This window comes from Centrocercus urophasianus, unplaced genomic scaffold (assembly GCF_019232065.1).
Source record: "Centrocercus urophasianus isolate 14NV4802_14NV808 unplaced genomic scaffold, USGS_Curo_1.0 seq_43, whole genome shotgun sequence".
In the NCBI taxonomy this organism is placed as follows: Eukaryota; Metazoa; Chordata; class Aves; order Galliformes; family Phasianidae; genus Centrocercus; species Centrocercus urophasianus.
The window spans coordinates 3,129,637-3,148,867 of record NW_024885011.1 but is presented as its reverse complement, the minus strand read 5'-3'; the positions used below and the strand labels follow the sequence as shown (position 1 = coordinate 3,148,867).

General features: G+C 46.8%; 1 protein-coding gene across 22 annotated transcripts in view; it reads left to right on the top strand.

Moving 5' to 3' along the window:
* EPB41 (erythrocyte membrane protein band 4.1) overlaps window positions 1-19,231 on the top strand; it is a 73,973-nt gene that overhangs the window by 37,808 nt on the left and 16,934 nt on the right. For 4 of the 22 annotated variants that reach the window (XM_042833935.1, XM_042833928.1, XM_042833925.1 and 1 more), the window contains exons 5-18: window positions 640-682; window positions 2,111-2,186; window positions 2,900-3,118; window positions 5,017-5,104; window positions 5,233-5,385; window positions 5,842-5,939; window positions 6,187-6,359; window positions 7,186-7,302; window positions 8,432-8,563; window positions 9,283-9,390; window positions 10,831-11,042; window positions 13,497-13,559; window positions 16,087-16,266; window positions 17,971-18,006. In XM_042833935.1, coding sequence (XP_042689869.1) covers window positions 640-682; window positions 2,111-2,186; window positions 2,900-3,118; window positions 5,017-5,104; window positions 5,233-5,385; window positions 5,842-5,939; window positions 6,187-6,359; window positions 7,186-7,302; window positions 8,432-8,563; window positions 9,283-9,390; window positions 10,831-11,042; window positions 13,497-13,559; window positions 16,087-16,266; window positions 17,971-18,006 — 1,698 coding nt within the window. The other 18 variants (XM_042833934.1, XM_042833923.1, XM_042833937.1 and 15 more) reach the window with 17 other exon arrangements.

Here is a 19,231-nt window from a genome sequence, read left to right as displayed (position 1 = left end):
TAAAGAACACAGCTAATAATAGAAGGTCTTTCCATCTTTGTTCTCAGGAGGGTAAGTATGCAGATAAGGGGCATAACAAGAAGGCAGACACACAATTTGTCTGTTTCCAAAGGTCTTTGAGGAAAAATGTGTTGCACAAGTGCTCCCCTTGGCTGGGCTTGCCTGAGATCATACCTGCTGGGATGCGATTGCAGCCTTTTCTAATATGCTGCTTTTAAAAAAGACAGTGCAAATAGGATCTGACAGTGCAGGATGTGCTGTGCTGAGTTCCCTCAGATGCTGCTGCTGTGTTTTCAGGAGCCAACATAAATTCATTCATTTAAACCCTTTTCTGTAAAGGCTGCCTGCGTGGTGTAGGCTGCTCATCGGCTGTGTGTGCTGAGCCTCTGAGGTGATGGGGTCATCTCACAGGAGACAGAACAGCTTCATATTGGAAACTGTTCATTCATATTCGTTGTCGGATTGGAAATTCACATGCTGAGGCTTCAGGCTGGAGTAAAACTTCTGAAACATGCTCTCCATCTTCAGTTTCCATGGTTGCAGCCGTGCCTGGTTTTTGCTGCGCTGTTCATGACTTGCAGTTTGCTGTGGTGTTTCTGTAACGTCTGTTATATTGTGAATGCTTTTATTCCCTTACAGACGTGGCTGGATCCTACCAAAGAAATAAAAAAACAAGTTCATGGTAAGTGGATGGGATTTATCAGGTGGCTGTGTGTGTATCCTCTCCCCTTCCTTGCACACATGTGGCTTTGGTGTGTGGCCCTGAGTGCTGGGCAGGTGCTTGGGCAGGATCAGCATGAGTTCAAGCTATCTGTGCTTTCTTTCTCAAGTATTTAGTTATGCTCTACATGGAGGAAAAGTGTCATTTCCTTGTGAAAACATAGCTTGGAGTGTGTTTGCCCTGTGCAAGCCATGCTCTCCTTACTACTACTAAATAGGGTGGAGAGGGAGATGTCAGCAGTTGCCACGTAAAATCTAAGAGGCGGCTGTTGGAGCTGAGCCCAGCTGCGTGCTGGAGTGAAGCAATGTGGGCTCCAAGGTGGTTTTAGGGTCCAAATAGGGATACTGGAATGATAAACAGAGGCCTCAAGCAGGATCAGCACAAATGCCACATGCTTTCAGAAAGGTTTTAAGCTCTTCTAGCGCCGAGTTCATTCAAGATGAGGGCAGTGTCAAAGTTAAGTAAACTTGTGAGGCTTTTGTTTTCTTTCAGGGGCAGCATAGGGTGTGACTGCTTCACGAGTAAACGCTGTTCTGTGGGTGTGCTTGGGGGGCCCAGAATGAAGTGTGTCACTGCATGACTGAGGTTTTCATCTATCTTAGCAAGTTAGCAGCAAGCACGTATTGCAGCAAAAGTGTTTTTTGGAACTACGGTGCTAAAAGGCACAGGAGAAGGGAATTCCAGGGTTGCTCTGGGATGTGATCAGGAGTTGCGTTGCGTGTGCATTGAGCTGCACACACAGGTGACCTGCTCAGCTGTGTCACTGAGCCAGGCAGGCTAATTGTACCACAAATAATGCCACTTCTCAACACAATTACAGGGGTCCTCGCTGTAATGTGTGCAGCAGTGCTGTTTGCAGCAAGCTTTATTGCCACAGCTGGCTCTTGAGTTGTAAAGCTCTTCTTGCCTTGGTGCTTGCTGCTCCTTCCAGATTGATGCCTGTGCTGTGTTGAAGTGTGCTCTGCCCCCATGGCTGCAGCACATGAGGCTGCTGAGTGAATTAGCACATCTGTTCCTTATGAGACATTTGAAAATTGGGTCGAGTGATGAAGCACTAATTCATTAACCTACAGCACGTCTGACCTCTCTTCATGAATCTTTTTTTTTTTTATCAGCGAATTATTTGAGTAATTCAGCCTCTTGGGATCGAATTTAATTGTTTTTTTCCACCAGTTGTGGCATCTTTCACATGTATTCATCTGCCCTGCTTTGTTTTCTCATGTGTGTATCTTAGCTCTTGTAAATGGGATTGTATCTTTTGCCATCTGCCTCAGCAGCAGTGAGCTGTGTGAGCAGCAGTACTGGAGCTCATGTTTGGGTCTGATTGCTGGCTGTTGCAGAGCTCTTCTGCTGGGTTCATTTTTCTGAAACTTCTCTTTGTATTTTCAGGAGGCCCCTGGGATTTTACTTTCAATGTCAAGTTTTATCCTCCGGATCCTGCTCAGCTGACAGAGGATATAACGAGGTGAGTGCCCCATTCATCTTGCTGGCAGATAGCTTGCTGAGCAGCGCTGGGAGCACCTTCAGGAAGCTGCTGGAATCAGATTAGCAGTGGATGGATGGATGCCCCATCCCTGGAGGTGTTCAAGACCAGGTTGGATGGAGCTCTGGGCAGGCTGCTCTTGTACCAGATCTGGAGGTTGGTGGCCCTGCCTGTGGCAGGGGTTGGAACTTAGTGATCCTTAGAGTGCCTTCCAACCCAAGCCATTCTGTGATTATAAGATCCCATGATCCTCTGAAACAGAAGTTTTTAATACTGAAGCATCGCTCCGTCCTTGAGGACATCCTGAAGAACTGTTTGGAGGGGTTCTGTTTGTTTGGATCGAATGTTTGTGTGTCTGGGGATGCTTCTTCCCTTCACCAAAGTGCACGTGCTGAAAGCAGTGTCTTTATAGCCATGTTTTTGTATGGGAAAATGCACTTTTCTTTTAAAAGAAACTTTTCTGATGATAGAAAGCGTCCTCTGTTTTTTTTCCGGAGTGGAGGTGACCTGAAATCCTGTTGTCTTCCAGCTGTGGAGTGCTGTGACAATCATCCCATAATTAAAAATACACATGAGAAAAAACACTCTGCTTAATTCATAGTGCTGCCAAATAATGACTTGGTTCAGTGCTCCAGAGCAGATTTCCTCTGGTCTCTGAGGTCTCTGTAAATAGCATTGTTTTTTTTCTGCCAAAGGTATTACTTGTGTCTTCAGCTTCGACAAGACATCATCTCAGGGCGGCTGCCTTGTTCCTTTGCCACTTTGGCTCTGCTGGGTTCCTACACAGTGCAGTCCGAGCTGGGGGACTACGATCCTGACCTACACAGCACAGATTACATCACTGAATTCAAACTGGCTCCAAACCAGACCAAAGAGCTTGAAGAGAAGGTTGTGGAACTTCATAAAACGTACAGGTAAAGAGCACTGGCACCTAAGAACTGGCTTTTTAGATTGCTCTTTTTTGACAGGTGCCTCAAATGAGTGCTCCTTTTCAACAATATCGCTGTGAAACTGGGTTTTATTTCATATAAAAGCACAGATTTTGTTGCTGTAACCTTGTTGTTTCTCTTTTCATGTGTTTGTTTTTGGATTTACACGAGTTTTGAGTTGTGATCTGGTTGGAACAGATCCCAGGTCGTTATGTATGTGCTGTAATCTGCAATGTGCTTGGAGTTTTCTGCTGCCACACATAACAAGTAATGTGTTATGGTGTGGAATCATTCCAGTTAATGCTTGAGGGACAAAAATGCATTGTGTCCACAAATGCATAGTGACCTGGGCAGATGTGTGTTGTTGTGGTGGGGCTGGAGGGCTCTGATGTCAGATCTGAGGGTCACAGTGACAGACCCTCCTCCTCATCTCATCTTGACCTTATTTTCGTAGATGCTCTCAAGTGCTTTGGTTGCAAAAGCTCCATGGAGCGGTGTGCTCCCAGGGGGGTGACATGGAGAGCATCCATAGCAGCACAGTTCCAATGATACTTTTGGATTTTTGAGGGGAAAAAGCCCATAAAAGTGCTCCAAGGTACCAAGGTGTTGTGGAGGTGTTGCTCTAGCAGCTCTCTGAGCTGTGGTAAGCTGCTGGCTATGATGCACTGATGGTTGAGAGCAGAGCACATGGAAACCAATAACCAAAGTGCAGCCGTGGGGGTGGGCACAGAGCCCTGGCTATCACCAGAGCCACGATTAATGCCTCATTCAACCGTGCAAATCAATACTTGATCTTGATTCCCCTCCGTTTGCTCTAAGAGGAAAGAGGGACAATAAGTACTGGGCCACTGACAGGCTTCATGACTGGGAGTCAAAGGCCATGGGCTGTGCCAGAAGCAGCAGATCCCATTGCTGAATTATTCATGCCTTTGTTACAGGATTACTTGGCTGTGTGGGACATAGATTTTTTTTTTAAATGCACTCGTGTGTGCAGTAGGAAGTATGTAATATGTGTGCATCTCATCTCTGGTCCGTGTTCTGTGAACTGTCAGAGGGTTTCCAGTGCAAAAACTCCATCTCTCACTGCTTTATTTGGAGAGCAAAGGTGTTGGAAACAGTCACTGCTCTCAGGTCCTGTGCAGGACACTGTCCTTGCAGTGCTCTTTGTCCTACACACTGCTAAGTACTACCATTTACATTGCACACTGCATGGATGTGTGTGCTCAGCAAGAAAGACATCAGAGCTGTGAACAAAATGAACAAAATGGAGTGTTTGCAACTGAATACTCTTCCAGCTGAGCTGCTGAATGTACCTTGCTCCACTGAAACTTATTAACAGGGGCGCTTCAGTAAGGTTGATAATAGCCTCCATTATCAGGATGTTGCTGTTAAGCAAAGTTCTGTTGTGCTGCCTTTCCTGCAGATGGTACCATCTGTTCCCAGAAAATGTCTCATTCATCTCGTCTGCCCCATCAGGAATATCTGCCACGTGGTTTCAGCTGTCCTCAAACAATGGCTGGGTTTGGGAAGGTCTCAGGCCGTGTGCTCACCATGCACAGTACCTGTCACTCCTTGCCTTCAGCTGAATTGGAGCGTTCTCCACCTCGAGTTTTGAACCCTGTGCCACACTTTTTTCACAGATCAATTACTTTCTAGTCTGGTGTCAGTAGCACTCAACTGAAGAACGATGCTTCTGTTTTATGAGGGCGTCTCAGAATGCAAACTTGTGCATTCAGAGCAACTTAGTACTTCATCATCTGGGCACAGAGTTGCTTGTGCTCAAAGCAGAAGATCTAACAAGTAAATGGTTTTGTCAGATCTGATGTGTCTCCTCATAAAAGCAGCATTTATGGAAATGCCAAACCCTTTCTCTCTTTCTCCAGATCCATGACTCCAGCCCAAGCAGACCTGGAATTCCTTGAGAATGCAAAGAAGCTGTCTATGTATGGAGTTGACCTTCACCACGCCAAGGTGAGAATCAGTGGGAGGTGTGGTGATTAATTAAGAGCTTCAGGGAAAGACTAAAGGAGTAATATGGAGGACACCCTGGAACCCAGTACAGCTCTGACTCTGGTCTCTGCTTAAATGTACTTTCTCAGGACTTGGAAGGGGTGGATATCACTCTGGGAGTCTGTTCCAGTGGCCTTCTTGTTTACAAAGATAAGCTGAGAATCAACCGCTTCCCTTGGCCCAAAGTCCTGAAGATTTCCTACAAACGCAGCAGCTTCTTTATTAAGATTCGCCCAGGGGAGGTACGTTATGGCTCCTGGGGGGGTTTGTTAAATTAGCTTCTGATATCTTTGGGAAGGAAGCAAGCTTCCTACCGAGTTGGCATTTAATACCCTTGTGCTTCTGATATCGGCTTGACCCTAAGTTCAGCCCTTTAAGCAAAGCCCAGTGACCTTGCTGAAGTGCTGAGAGAGACGAGGAAAACTTTAGTGTGTCATCCAGCACCACCTCCTGGCACAGTCTGGTATTCTCACATCCAGGCTGAAAGCAATTCACAGCTGAAATTGTTCGAGAGCCTCCTCCTTTTCTGGAAATGTGGCAAAATATGGGGCAGATGGTTACTGTTCTCACACCTGAGCTCCTCCTGCACATCCGTGGAGTGAGCTTAGTGCTCCTGGGCAGGGCAGGTAGATGGGCTGGAGCTGCACTTCTGTAACAGTTGCTTCTTGCCAAACCTAAATCACTTATGTTTCCCACAGCAAGAGCAGTATGAAAGTACAATTGGATTCAAGCTACCAAGTTACCGGGCAGCAAAGAAGCTGTGGAAAGTATGTGTTGAACATCACACATTTTTCAGGTGAGTTTCCAAAATGATAGGCTCCCTTTGACTGATTAATGCTTAAGATGAGTGGCTGAAGATGAGCACACCTTCAGCGTTCCTTAGGTTCCAACAAAAATCGGAGTGAAACGATTGCAGGGAAATGAAATGCTTATATTGCAATACATTTCCATGCAGCTTCCGTGCGAGGTTTTCTTTCTCATGCAGATGTGTGTCGCTTCCTAGATCCAGAGTCGTGCTTTTAACTTGCATGTCTGCTTTCCAGGCTGACTTCGACTGAGGCCATCCCCAAGAGCAGATTCCTGGCTCTGGGCTCCAAGTTCCGTTACAGTGGGCGGACGCAGGCGCAGACCAGGCAGGCGAGTGCCATGATTGACAGACCTGCACCCCAGTTTGAGCGCACAGCGAGCAAGAGAGCCTCCAGGAGCCTCGATGGAGGTTAGTGGGCAGCTCTGCTTTGTGCCCCTGCAGCATCCTGCCTGGGTTCAGCTCGTTGGCTGTGTCTGATTTTGCTTTGATTTGGTGAGCTTAGGGTTTTGATCCCTTTGAAAACTTCTGAGTATTCCCTGAATGCTATTAGGATTTGCTTCTTTGTGAAAAAGCAACTTATTTAACTTCTCACTTCAATGCAAGACCTGGATGTAAAAGATAAACCCTACAGCAGTGTCACCAAGAACTGACTGTCAAAAACCAACTGTGGGTGTTGGTGCTGAAGGCTCCTTGCAAAGTTCTGGTGTAACCACATTCAGCCTCAGGACATATTCCTTTTGGGAGATGAAGAATTGTAGGATGTTGATGTATTACAGGGTGGGGTTGAAACTAGATGGTCATTATGATCCTTTTCAACCTAGGCCATTCTATGATTCTGTGTTTATTTAATGTAGATTCTTAAGTTGCATTGCTTTCCTTGAGGGGGAGAGATTTGCCACTAGTGCTTGAATCTTGGTCAGTGTCTGCTAAGGGGATGGCAATACTGAAGTTTGTGGCACATCCATCAGAAGGGCTCTTTCCTGGCGATTTTAAAAGGTCCTGATAACAGCAGACAGAGCACGAGAGGTGAAGTGTGAAAGGGGGAGAGGTGAGAGTCCTGGATCTGAGTCAGTGGGTGCTTGTAAAATTAGGACTCCCAGCTGCAGTGCTGTAACCAAGTGTCAGGGCATGGAAAGAGCATCCTGTGAACGTAACGCTTCCGTCCCCATTGAGGTCTGCTGCCTTTTTCCATCTGCTGTGTGGGCAGTTGTTAACATGTGCACCATTTCTTCAGCTAAACGTGCGACTCAAAAAGTTGAGTTCAGAGCCGTAGAGGAAGAGAAGCAGGAGGAGGTGGTGGTGGTTGAGGTTCCCGAACCAAAACCCGTGGATCAGTTCCGAGAGAAGCCAGGTATAGCTGTGGTGGCTACAACTCTCTGCAGTGCGTTTGCTGTCCTTTCCCCACTGAGATGCCTTTACATGCTTGTTCCTGACAACTCTGACCAGTTTCACTGAGCCTGGCGGCTTGCTTTCTTGCTTCTTTTCAAGGAGAGTTTTGCAGACGGAGGACAGGCAGCCTGGAAGAGCCCCAGTTCTCATTCAGTTCCTGCTTTGCACCCCGCTAGGCAGCAACCTGGGGAGGTGGGGAAGCAGGCAGGATGGCTGGCACTTCAGAACTGTCTCCTTATTAAATTTGGGTGTGTTTTAAAATATGGATTAGAAAACTCTCCAAGTTCTTTTCCTGTGGTCATCATACTTTTTATAAAGCTTCTGGAAGTCTTCATTCATGGAACAGCTTGCAGTTTTTTGGAGCCTGTTTTGGTGGTGTGAGAAATGCCTTGCATTTTAGTACATGGAGCCTAGATTTCTCTTTATTGCTAATAAATATTAACATCCTCTTATGTATATTTAAATACTACTGATGATGGCAGCAGTGGTGATGTCAGATGTTGACTTTCTTCTTCACTTACATAGGCAGTGCTTGCAGTACATTACGACTGAGCATAATTCATATGCATTGTGTGCTGTTCCATTTCCCTTCTTCTACTGTGCATTTCTACAGTGAGTGCTTGACATCACTCGTTTTCAGGTCTGAAATCCAGCTCAGGGTTTCACAAAGTGACGTGGCAGATTTTCCCCCCCTGTTGCTGTCTCCCCTCTGTTCCTGCAGTCAGCACAGCGCTCTGCTGTAAGAGCAGAAGATGCAGTTAGCATGTAGCACAGCAGGATGGATGATGGGTGTTCTTACAGAGTGCTCGAGAATAGTTTTCATGTCCCCCCCAAAGTGCTTTCGATGGGAAAGAACCCAAAGAGCTGATTAGTTTTGGTTTTAACTCTTCCCCAGTATCCTGTTGGGACTGTCAGATCTAGGAGGACTGACAGGCAACTGCAGCGTGGAAAATCATTGCTGAGCGATGTTGGTTTAGAAACTCTGCTGTTCTGAGGCTGCCTTGGCGAGGAAACTGCACTCCCTGTCTCTGTGCTGCCGTGTGCCCGTGGGTGCCCAAATGCTCCATTAATGCATGCAAACCTCTTTCTAGCCAAGCACGCGCTTGAAAGTTTTGAAATGAAACCCATTGCAGAGGAGGAAGAGGAGGAGGAGGAGGAGGTAGAGGTGGCTCAGGTTCCCATTGCTGAGCCAAAGCTGCCGGACCTGGTGCAGCAGCAGTCAGGTATCGCCACGGCTGTGCATGGCACCTCAGGTGCCCACTGCAGTCACCTGTGCTGGGGCTGCTGGGTTGCAGTGGTGCTGCAGGGCAGGCTGCCTTGTTTGCAGTGGTGTTCATCGCTGGTGAAATCACCGCCAGCTTTGCCAGCGTGTTGCTGTGTGAGTGGAGTGCCTTGACGTGGCTTGGCTGTGTGCTGCTGCAGTGGAACTAATGCCAGCTGGGTGTGACAGCCTTCTAACACTTCTGTGCCGCTGTGCCTTTCTGTAGGATTAGTTTCTGTGGGCAGTGTGCCGTGCCTCAGACCTGGAGGTGTTCTCTGGGCCCGTGGAGGTCACCTCTCCCTCTTCTTGACACTTTTGCTCCCAGTAGATACTGTCTGCTTGGCCAAGGTGGTGATGATTGCTGTTTTAAACCTTGGATTTTGGAGGAGCATTTTTGATAGTGTTTAAATCTAGAATAGTGTATCAAAATAGTTAAAAGGTCATTGATTGAGCAAACCTGAAGTACCACAGTTCAGGATGGAATGCACCCTCATCACTGAGAGGCAGAGGAAGAGCTCAGTGTCTTTTTGTCATTTTTTGCTGTGTGTCCTGGAGCTCTGAGGCACTGTGCGAGGAGCACCAGTCCTTAAGGAGAGCTGGCCTTGTAGCTTTACAGGTGACACTGCTTCCTTTTCTGTTTGATCTTTGAGGTGGCATTTAACACACACGTAACTTTTTTAGCCACACATGCCTCTGGCACTGTTGAGATAAGCCCAGTAGAAGAAGAGGAGGAGGAGGAAGAAAAATTGGTGGTGATGGGAGAGCTAAAGCCAGCCCTGAAGGAGCCAGGTACGACTGTGACAGCTTTTTCCCCCCTGCCTGCCATGTCACAACCCTCATACAACTCCTTGGGCAGCTGTCACCGCTTCTAAGGCACCAGTGCCACCCTGGAGCAGATGTACTCCTGGAAGGACAGCACTCACTGCTCACTGCTGTGCTGGAGGGTGGGAGGGGGAATGCAGACAGCAGTGGTAATTGGGGGGCTCTAGTGTGGGTTTCAGCAAGACCTGTGTCAAGGACTCCAACTTAAAGGTATCACCTCAGTGATCAAGGTCTTGCTTTTTTGCCCATCTGCCTTCTGTGTTGCTGACCTGTGGATACTCTATTCCATACACTTTTTGGGCACGTATGAAATGCTGTTCAGCTCCTTGGTGAATGGTGTGACGTGAATTCTCACTGAGGAGCCACTTAAAACTGCATTCCTTCTTGAATTCCAGAAATATGGTGTCCTTTGATTAGCTGGGTGGGCTCGGAAGAAATCCATGCAATGTGACTCTTCCTGACCACGTGTATATGATGTTTTTAGTGAAATAGCAATCAAAAGGCAGCACTGGGAGAACTAAATAGTTTGTTGTGCCTGTAGATAAAGACCATGAATTAACTGGGGCTTGCTTTGTTGCACAGCATTAGCTTTTGAATGTTTGTGGAAGTTTCGGGCTTACAGAGCTCAGGGGTTGTCTGGGAAGTCAGAACTCAGAGGAAGAAGCAGGCAGTTGTTTTTGTGCACACGTAGTGCTTTTATTTCAGGCTCATCCTCTCAAAAGACGATTTTTTTTCCAAGCATGTTATTCATTTGTGCACTTGCACGGAGTTGGAGATGCTGGATATCTCCTTGCAGCCGTGCCTTGTGCTGCAGCAGGAGATACCCATCTCAGGCACACTGCGTGAGTCTGCTTTGGAAGCCACCTGAAAGTTGCTGTGAAGTTTTATTGTGAAGTGCTTGTCGGGGTATTTCCTTTTTATTCTTCTTTGCATTGCTGAAGACATCAGGGCTCTGTGGGAAAACTTTGGTTACTCTTCTAGAAACCACCCATTTCTGATTGAGGGCGTGCAAAGGAGATCCAGAATTCACCTCAGCTCTAAGTGTTGCTATTTTAAAGGTTGTGTTCTGATGGAGTTCTGTATGAAGGACCCAGAAATCAATGGCACAACGGTCAAAAACAGATTAGCCTTTCTGCTGTGGCTTCTCTGCGGAGTGCAAGCTTGCTTTTTGTAAACCATCTCTTGTGGGATTTTCTTTTTATTTTGTTCCAACCATCAGGAAAACAATCTCGACTTCCCCATACTAAATGCAAAAGCTGCTTTGCTCGACATCTTGATTTCTTCTTCCCTTTTTGCCTCCTTCTCCCTCCTCCCTTACAACTACGGCGCTGTAATTTGGAAACCCTTTGTGTGGAGCTGCGGAAGCGCTGCCCGCTCTGACCCTTGTGCTGCCTGTCTGTCCCTCAGCTGTGGCAGTGATAACACCTGAGAGGAGCCCCCGGCCCACCTCTGCTCCTGCCATCGCCCAGAGCCACGTGGCTGAGGCAGCCCCAGCTAAGCCTGATGCCAAGGAAGCCCTCGCTGCATCAAAAGTAGAAAAGGAAGCACTGAAAGCTGAGGCGAAGCGTGAGGAGGTCCTCCCAGAGAGAGCCAAAGCAGAGCAAGCTGAGGCATCTAAGGTATGTTAGTCCACATCACTTGGGGAGAGACTGGTGCCAGGCTGGAGCTGTGGCCTTGGGCACCTTCCCTTCCTGGGCAACCGGTGGGAGGGAGCAGTAGGACCTGGATAGCAGGGAAATGCCAGCCCTGACCACAGTGCAAGGAGGGGGTGGCCAGGTGGAGGCAGAAGGGCTGGCTGGTGGGAGCTCTGGTGCAACTAAACACAGCGGGCAACTAAACACATTTAAAAAGTTGGCAAGAATTGCACACAAACAGATATTTGAGTTTGTGTTAACTTGAATTCGGGGCTCACTCTTTGCTAAGCTCTATCTGCTGTTTCCTGATAGGGCAGGTGAGCAGTTCTGGTGCAATCAGTGACCTGGATATGGTCCACAGCCCAATATCCGAATGCACATGCTCTTAATTTATATACTTCCTCTGGATGTTTCTAAAAACCAGACTGAAATTTTAGTAGTGAACGGTGCTGTTCAGACCTTGGGGTCATTTATTGTTTAAATGGAGGTTTTTTCAAGAATATTCACACTCTCCACAGATGTCTGAGGCTTCTGCTGGTGTTGATGTGATAAAGATATTCGTGTGTTGGTATTTTAAGTCAAAATAATGTGTGAAAACGTTGTTCATAGCAGAGTGTCCTTAACATTCTGCAAATCCCTGAAAGCTCACAGTGGTGCAGCATTGGTGCACGCCTTGAGTCACTGTTTCCATGTCAGCCCGAATGTTTAGTTGCTCCCAGCTGTTCCTGGAGCCAATTCTTGGTGTGACATGGGATGTGTGTGGTCTGTTGTGAACAACAGACGTGAGACCTGTGGTCTCATCTGACACATTCACCATAGATCACGGTCAGTTACACCTGGGAGGTGGAGGTGCAGAAAGAAAGGTTGAGCAGTAAATTTCTTGACCTGTGTGGATGATAATTTCTAAATGAAAATAGCAAAGGAAATCTTCAGGAGGGTGTATTTGAGAATCACTCTTCTTGTTACACCACTCAGGCCCAATAGCTTTAAAGTGAGGATCAGTAAATTTTATTTATTCCATTACACTTATTGCAGATTTGTTGGCTTGTTTGTTTGTTATTGTGTTTTTTTTTTTCCCTAAATGCTTAAATATTCCTTTTTTTTTTTTCCCCTTTAAACGTAGTTGTGGGGGGAAATGGTGGATTTGAAGACATCAAATGTGCCGTTTCTCACATGTAGAACAACTTCTCACACTTCTTTTAACACCGACTGATGCTTTCACCTTCAGAGTATTCAGCATCCCAGTTTCCCTGAAGTGCTTTCCTTAAAACGTTAAGACAATCTGGGCTCTCTGCTCATGTAAATACCCTAATTTGGGATATTAGGTCCCTTTTTATGGGTAGGTCTCTTCTTACTGGCTGTGCAAACACAATACCACAGCGTCCCACCTGTGCTCATGTGAACGTGTTGCTTTTGGTCATGATTTCATGGGAAGATCCAGTGAAAACATGGGCTGACAAGTATAATCCAGCAGGAAGGCAGCCTGCAGCAGCACTAGAGAGCACTATTGCAAATGCACATGACTCTCAAGCTGAAAGAATGACCTGAAATGAACTAACAGACTGCAAGAGAGCTGCGGTGTCATTAACTCCTTGTGGAAGGCTGCATCTTGGTTTTTGCATGTGCATTTCAAAACCAGCATTTCGAAACCAACCTGATGCAGCTGTGTTTGGAAACTAAATTGTCTCTCGAGAAAAAGGCTACTAACAAGAAATGTTTTTACCTATTTATTTCTTAAATGTAGGTGAGGAAAACGCACATTGAGGTCACAGCACCCACTGCGGCTGGTGACCGACCCCAGGTTTGTGCCAATCTCTCAGTTAGGACACTCACTATTTTTTATGGCTACACGGTGAGGTTTGACGCAGTGAAATGAACCAACCATTTTTGTGGTTTTGTTTTTTCTCCCTTCTTATCACGGCCCAAACAGAAGCAGCCTGCAGAAAAAGAGGAAGAGCTGATAAGAATGAGGAAGGTCAGCCGTTTTACGCTTTCACAAAACAAATTTGCTGTATCACTCACGCATACTTTGACCTGTTTAAAAAGACAGTGCTCCAATTCCTTCGTGTGCTTTGGGTTGGGTTTTTATTTTCTTTTTTTTTTTTTTCTAAACCAGAGCTGTCACACACTTGATTTGGAAGCGTGGTGGCTGAAATGACCCACGTTGAATGTCACAGAGGCACCACCAATCAAAGCAAAAGCCAATGAAACCCTGGGAGCTGTCTCTTTAAAGGACTCATTGCACTCATTGCATTTTCCCATCCCCATGAGCCAGACCTTCATTCACTGGTGGTGACTGTGGCCCATCCCTCACCGGCGCAGCGCTGCGCTCCACTCACTTAACTTTTTAATTTGCCAATTTGTCGATCCTGCAAGAACAACCTTTTAATTTTTTGTGCTTTTCTTTTTTTTGTTCCCCCTTTTCTTTCATTTTCACAGAAGAGATCAAAGAGACTAGATGGTGAAAACATTTATATCAGGCATAGCAATTTAATGTTGGAGGTTTGTATGAACTCAAAGCTTTTTTCAGTTGCGTTTGCCTAGATCTGTGTTCTGTGCTCAACTTTTTCTTCCTCTTCTGCTGCTGCCTTTCTTTTTGCATGCTACTGCATGAAATGTTTTTTTTTAAGTACGCTTTTGCATGTTGACAGTAAACATGACGATGTGCAGGCATTCTTCCTTCTACCCCTTCTGACTTTCATTCTCTCATACTCCCCAGGATATATGATTGGCAGAGCCATGTGCTCAGCCTGCTCTGTTCTTGGACCACGGCACACATTGTGGGGGGAGGCTCCTCTATGAGTTCCTGGTAGCTGGAAATAAATTAATTCTGGTGGGCGAGGGCAGCCCAGTGGAATCAAGGAAACACATCCTGGGACAGCCTGCATTGCAGTCCATCCCCTCGGGGCTGGTGGTGACCCATGGCAATGGATGCCCATCCATCCATCCATCCTTCCATCCATTCCCGTTGGCTCTGGGAGCCCTTCTCTTGGCTTCACCCAGCACAATCTCAGAACAGAACGTGCCAATCATATATTTACCCTTACACCATGTTACAGAAGACTCTGTGGCTTCTGTTATTCTGTTCCTGTGTTATGTGTTTCTACTCCAACTTGCAGCACCAGCAGCTGGTTGTAGGGTTTTCCTCTTGGTATCTCTTGAAAGCAAAGTGTACTAACTGCCTTCTCCTAATCTGAATTTTAAAAGTTTTGCAGCTTTTGGGGATTTTCTTTCTTCTTTTTTTTTTTTTTTTTTAAATGACTGCTACAATTTAAGCTTTTGGACATGAGCACCCACCGGGCAGAGTTTGGCCACCACTGCGAGGACAGTGCCTTGTCGCTTCCTTTAGACCAATTGAGCAGCTCCTCCTCCCCAACTTCAAGCACAGCTCTTACCCACACCCTGCTTCCAAACAGCTTTTTCCTGTTCATGAGGGACCAGGCTCTGCTCCCCCCACCCTCCCGCTGGTTCTGTTGCAGGTGCTCCAGTGGCTCACCCCTCTGCTCCTCTTTACTCCGTGTGCGTGGCAAAGCTGGTGGTTTCTAGCAGACCTCACAACTGCTGGCACAGAAATGCTCCAGGAGCTGCTGTTTAATTGCACTGAGCTGTTCAGTGCTCAGTGCTCCATATGCTGCTCTCTGCGGACTTAGAAAAAGGCAGAACGTGAGGGAAAGCTTGGTGGTCATAGCATGTTCCTTAAGGTGTTTCAAGAGCAGCTGTGATCTCCTGGGTCGCTCTGTGGCTGCAGCCTCTCTGCAGGCTCAGATCGACTCTTAGGAGTGGCAGCAGGGATTTGGGTGCTCTTTCTCTTTTCTTCAAGCCAGTGGCAGCCATAGGGCTCCTGACCCCATGCCCAGATGCAGTTTGCATGGAGTCCTCAGCCCACCTCTCCGTGCCACTTCCCATAAGCAAATGCTGTGCTTTATGTGGGACTGATGGCAGAGCTTTTATTTCCCCAGAACTGTGCCAAAAAGAGCAAATTTACTCATTGGGCGTTGGGGGCCTGTCACCCTGTGTGCTGCAGGGATGCAGGTACCAGAGTGGGACGTCTTTCTCTGGGGAAGTGTTTGCTTCAGGAAGTGCTTGCTTTCCCATCTTCTTAGGTCTATGGGCTGGCTGCCAACTCAAAGCATAAAAGGAGTGAATTTTGCCAATGATGCTTTTCCTGACCTTACTTTCTCCTTCTCTATAGAGTGAGGCTTGCTGTTTTCTGGCACTGTCCAGAAAAGTTGTTTGGCTTAAGCCTATTTTATGCAAAAGCTTTGTGTTAAACTAACTGTTTGCTTGCAAGGGGAGGCTATTTCTAAACGTATTAGTTGAACAGAGCTGACTTGCCTCAAAGTCTGTTCATTTATGCTGTAAACTGGCATTGCAGAGAAGAAATCTGGCCCTTTCCAGATTAATAATCTAAGCAGGAGTTTCCTGCTTGATCCAGCATGAAGTAAATGCTCAGTTAAGTTTTAGAGGTCTGCATCTCATCTTCAGCTCTGAAGTCTAAAGCTCCTATGGTGGCTCCTGGAGAGAGGAAATGAGATGAGAGGAAAAAAAGATAATGGGGTATTCTGGAACCAAAGATAACTTGTGTTAAGACGACAGAGAATAGGTATAAAGAGAAGAAATGAAACTGGAGAGAAGCCTTCTTAAACATTAACTACCCTTATATCCTTGAACATTCAGACTAGCAGAGGGAAAAGAAAGCAAATTCAAAAGCATGAAAGAACCCAAGCAAACTTAGACTTGCAATTTGAAAGCCCCATGTGCAGCAAGGCCATGAGGTGACACCTCAGCAGTCACAGCTGGAGATGAGCTGATGGCAGGTTTGGGTCCTGCAGGAGACACTGCGTGGTTCTGAGTGTGGTTTGCTCAATGCAAGGCCAGAAAGAAGGGAGAGGTACATTTATAGTGTGAGCACCACTGATGGAAGTTGGCAACAACTCTGCTGAGTGCAGCTTTGCTTTGTGGCAGCATAGGCAAACTGTAGGTCGCCCGTCTCCGTGTCTCTTCATTTATTCTGTCTTTCCGCCACTAGGATCTAGATAAGACCCAAGAAGAAATAAAGAAGCACCACGCCAACATCAGCGAGCTGAAGAAGAACTTCATGGAGTCTGTCCCTGAGCCTCGCCCGAGTGAATGGGACAAACGTTTGTCCACTCACTCCCCGTTCCGAACGCTCAATGTCAACGGGCAGATTCCGTCGGGAGCGGATGGAGTGAGTACCTGGGGTCAGGAGGGAGCCCAGCGACAGCCCTGCCAGCCAAGTTAAGCCCCAGCTGCCCCTGGGTTGGGTGCACTCAGTGCGAGTGTTAGATGGGCTCTGCGGGAATCAGTGCTTTTGTTTTAGTGCCCTAAAACTGTGGGTTTTTATTTAGCTGGGGGAAGGAACGTGGGCGTTGTTCACCTGGTTTTGGTACTGCTTTGTGTAGTGCTGTCCGTGCTGACAGTGCACTTCACATGGCTGCTTTGGGGTTTGGTTTATTCTTAGTACCAAAGAATGCATCTCCCCAAAATATTAAACGAACAAGAAACCAACTGCCCAACAACCCAGCCCTAAATCGAAAGAAGTTGTCACTATGGAGATAGTATTGCAGGAAGCCAGTGGACAAACACCAGCATGGCATCAATTGCAGATGTCACTGCAGTCCCCATTTAATCCAGTCCCTGGGTTTAGTGTCACACTGGGCTCTGCTAGTGCATGTAGGTGTGCTGTGGTGAGAGCAGGGCTGTCTGAGGCGGCGGCCTCTGTCCTTGCAGAAGCTGTGTCTGCACATTGGGGGCTGCAGGTATTCCGAATCTCCCTGCTCATTCCCTCAAAAAAAAGGGACTTTTTAGAGAAACCGAGATGGAGCAGCAAGGTCTGCCAGCTTGTTTCTCCTTTGATAATAGACAGCTTCTCCCTTTGTATTAATGCTGGCACTGTCTGGCTCAGATTTGAAGGTTGTGAGTGAAACTGGTCATCAGTCCCTTCAGTAACGAATGAGATTTTCTTTAAAAGTGAGGAAGTTGAATGCTGGCTGCAGTGAAGGCAGCCACAGAATCTCTCCTGGCTTAACCTCAGCTTCTGCCCTTCCTGCCCACTGCTCTGCAGAGAGATTTCTGGTGGCTTTTCATGCCATTGCAAGGCTGGTGGTACTCCATAAACAAGTAATTCTGCAATGGGTGGAGGATTATCAGCAGAAGCACAGGGCTTCACTGGACAGAAGTTCACTGCAGGCTCCTCAAAGCATGAACAAAGGCCAGTGCAGGGCTTTTTTCTTGTTAGAAAAGCAAAACAAGCCCACCAAAACGAGTCTGTTGTCGTGCTTGGAATTACCCTGTTTAAGGCATGGATGAGTTTTACACTTTGGTTGCTGTCTCTTAGTGTAAATTCTGCAGGAGTTTGCAGAGCACAGCAGAGCTCAGCCTGCTGCTTCGTGCAGGTGGAATAGAGCAGGGGCCCTGCAGCTCAGCAGCTGCAGTGCAGAAATGCAATTCTTAGTTACTCAGAAATTATGTTGTGGTGGCTGCACTTGGAGAGCATGGGGGGCTGCTGTGCACAGCAACTGGGTGGAGTGCATTTACCCACTGCAGGCTGCAGTGGTCCACAGTGATGTGAAGATTGGTGTCTCCTCTTGATTTGCATTTCTGGAAATTCATTTTAGTTTGCATTCTGCTGTGGATTTCTAGAAATGCGTCTTTGCCACATGCAGAGAAGGCACCTCCTTGGGGCTGTGTTTCACTTGGTCTGCACATCAGTGTAAAAAGCTCGGGGATGGTGAACATAATGCAGATAATTCATAATGCAAAGTAGCACTGTTTCGTGGTGGTATCTTAACCCCGAGGTGGTGGCAGAAGGATATGAATCTGCCAGGGGCTGTTTTTTGCTCTTCCCATATTGCTGCAAGACAACTGAACCTTACGTGCTTTGTGTGTCCAGGTAAAGAAAGTCACTGTCCTATCTTCTGAGAGACAGGTTGGTTGGTGGGCTGGAGGTAAAGCTGCTGTTCTGATACGTGCTTCTGAAACAGAATTCTGCTATCGCAATGGCACCAAGCAAAAACTCAACAGCAGCTGCTAAATAGCATTTTTCTTTTGGCTATGTGAAGTAGATTCATAACTCACAACACCCAGAGGACTTTGTGCACCGCTGCAGCTTTTGCAGCTTTTGGTTTGCTTGCGTTGGTGCATGGCTGGTTGGAAAGAGCTGCATGAGCGATGTGACGGTGTATTCGGAGAGAAAAGCAATGATGAAAGTTTAACTGTACCCTGTTCTTTTCATGTTGTCTTTCTTTCCGTTTTTCTTTTGATGATCATGTTACTCTTGCATTTTATCTTTTCTTTTGCTGCCCAGTCTCCCAGCTACTTTCTCCCTGATACTCATCACTTAGGGGTGTGCAAAGAGCCGGTCCCTAAATACCACACTGATCAGAGGAGGCTGGCTCAGCTGAGGGAGCTCAGAGCCAAGTTCTTCCTTTCATAGCCTCGCCATGGCTGAGCAGAAGGGATGGAGAGCTGCCTGGATGGGTCACAGCAGCGTTCCCACAGTCCTATTTACTTCAGTGAACACACCAGAGCCCTTGCATGATCCTGTGTGACGATTGACTCCTTCTGTTTTACATTCTTGAGAATCCAGGAGCAAAAGTACTGAAATGCAGAGCAAAGTTTAAGGAGTTTGGAACCGTTCCACGCTCAGCATTTCTAAGATGTAAAGATTTTTCACTTCTTCCAGCAGAATTTTCAAAGCGATGGAAATTTTGATACCGTTGTCTGAATTTTAAAGAAAAAAAAAACAAAAAGTTTTCTATCTGCACTGAAGTATGAATGCTCTCTGTTATTTAACAGATGCTATTTTTAAGGGCACTGTAGAATAGGGAATTGTACAAAGTGTGGTCTTTGTCTGCACCGTTTCTATTTGTAATGCCACAAAAGCGGACTGTCGACCGCTCCGATTCCAAACACATTGTAACAGGCTTTGACCTTGCACTTTTCTTGGAAGGCAGGCACAGAACACACGTGGATCGTGACTCAGAGACCCACAAGCTCTGTCAGCTAGAGCTGTGCTTTGTAGCTCAGCCAGGGGTGTGAGCTGAGCTCCCTGGGGCTCTGCTTTCATAGCAGTGCGTTTCCACGCTGACATTTGGACTGGCCAAACGCTTTGCACACCTCCAAGTATCGTTTTGGGCACTTCCCATCTGTCA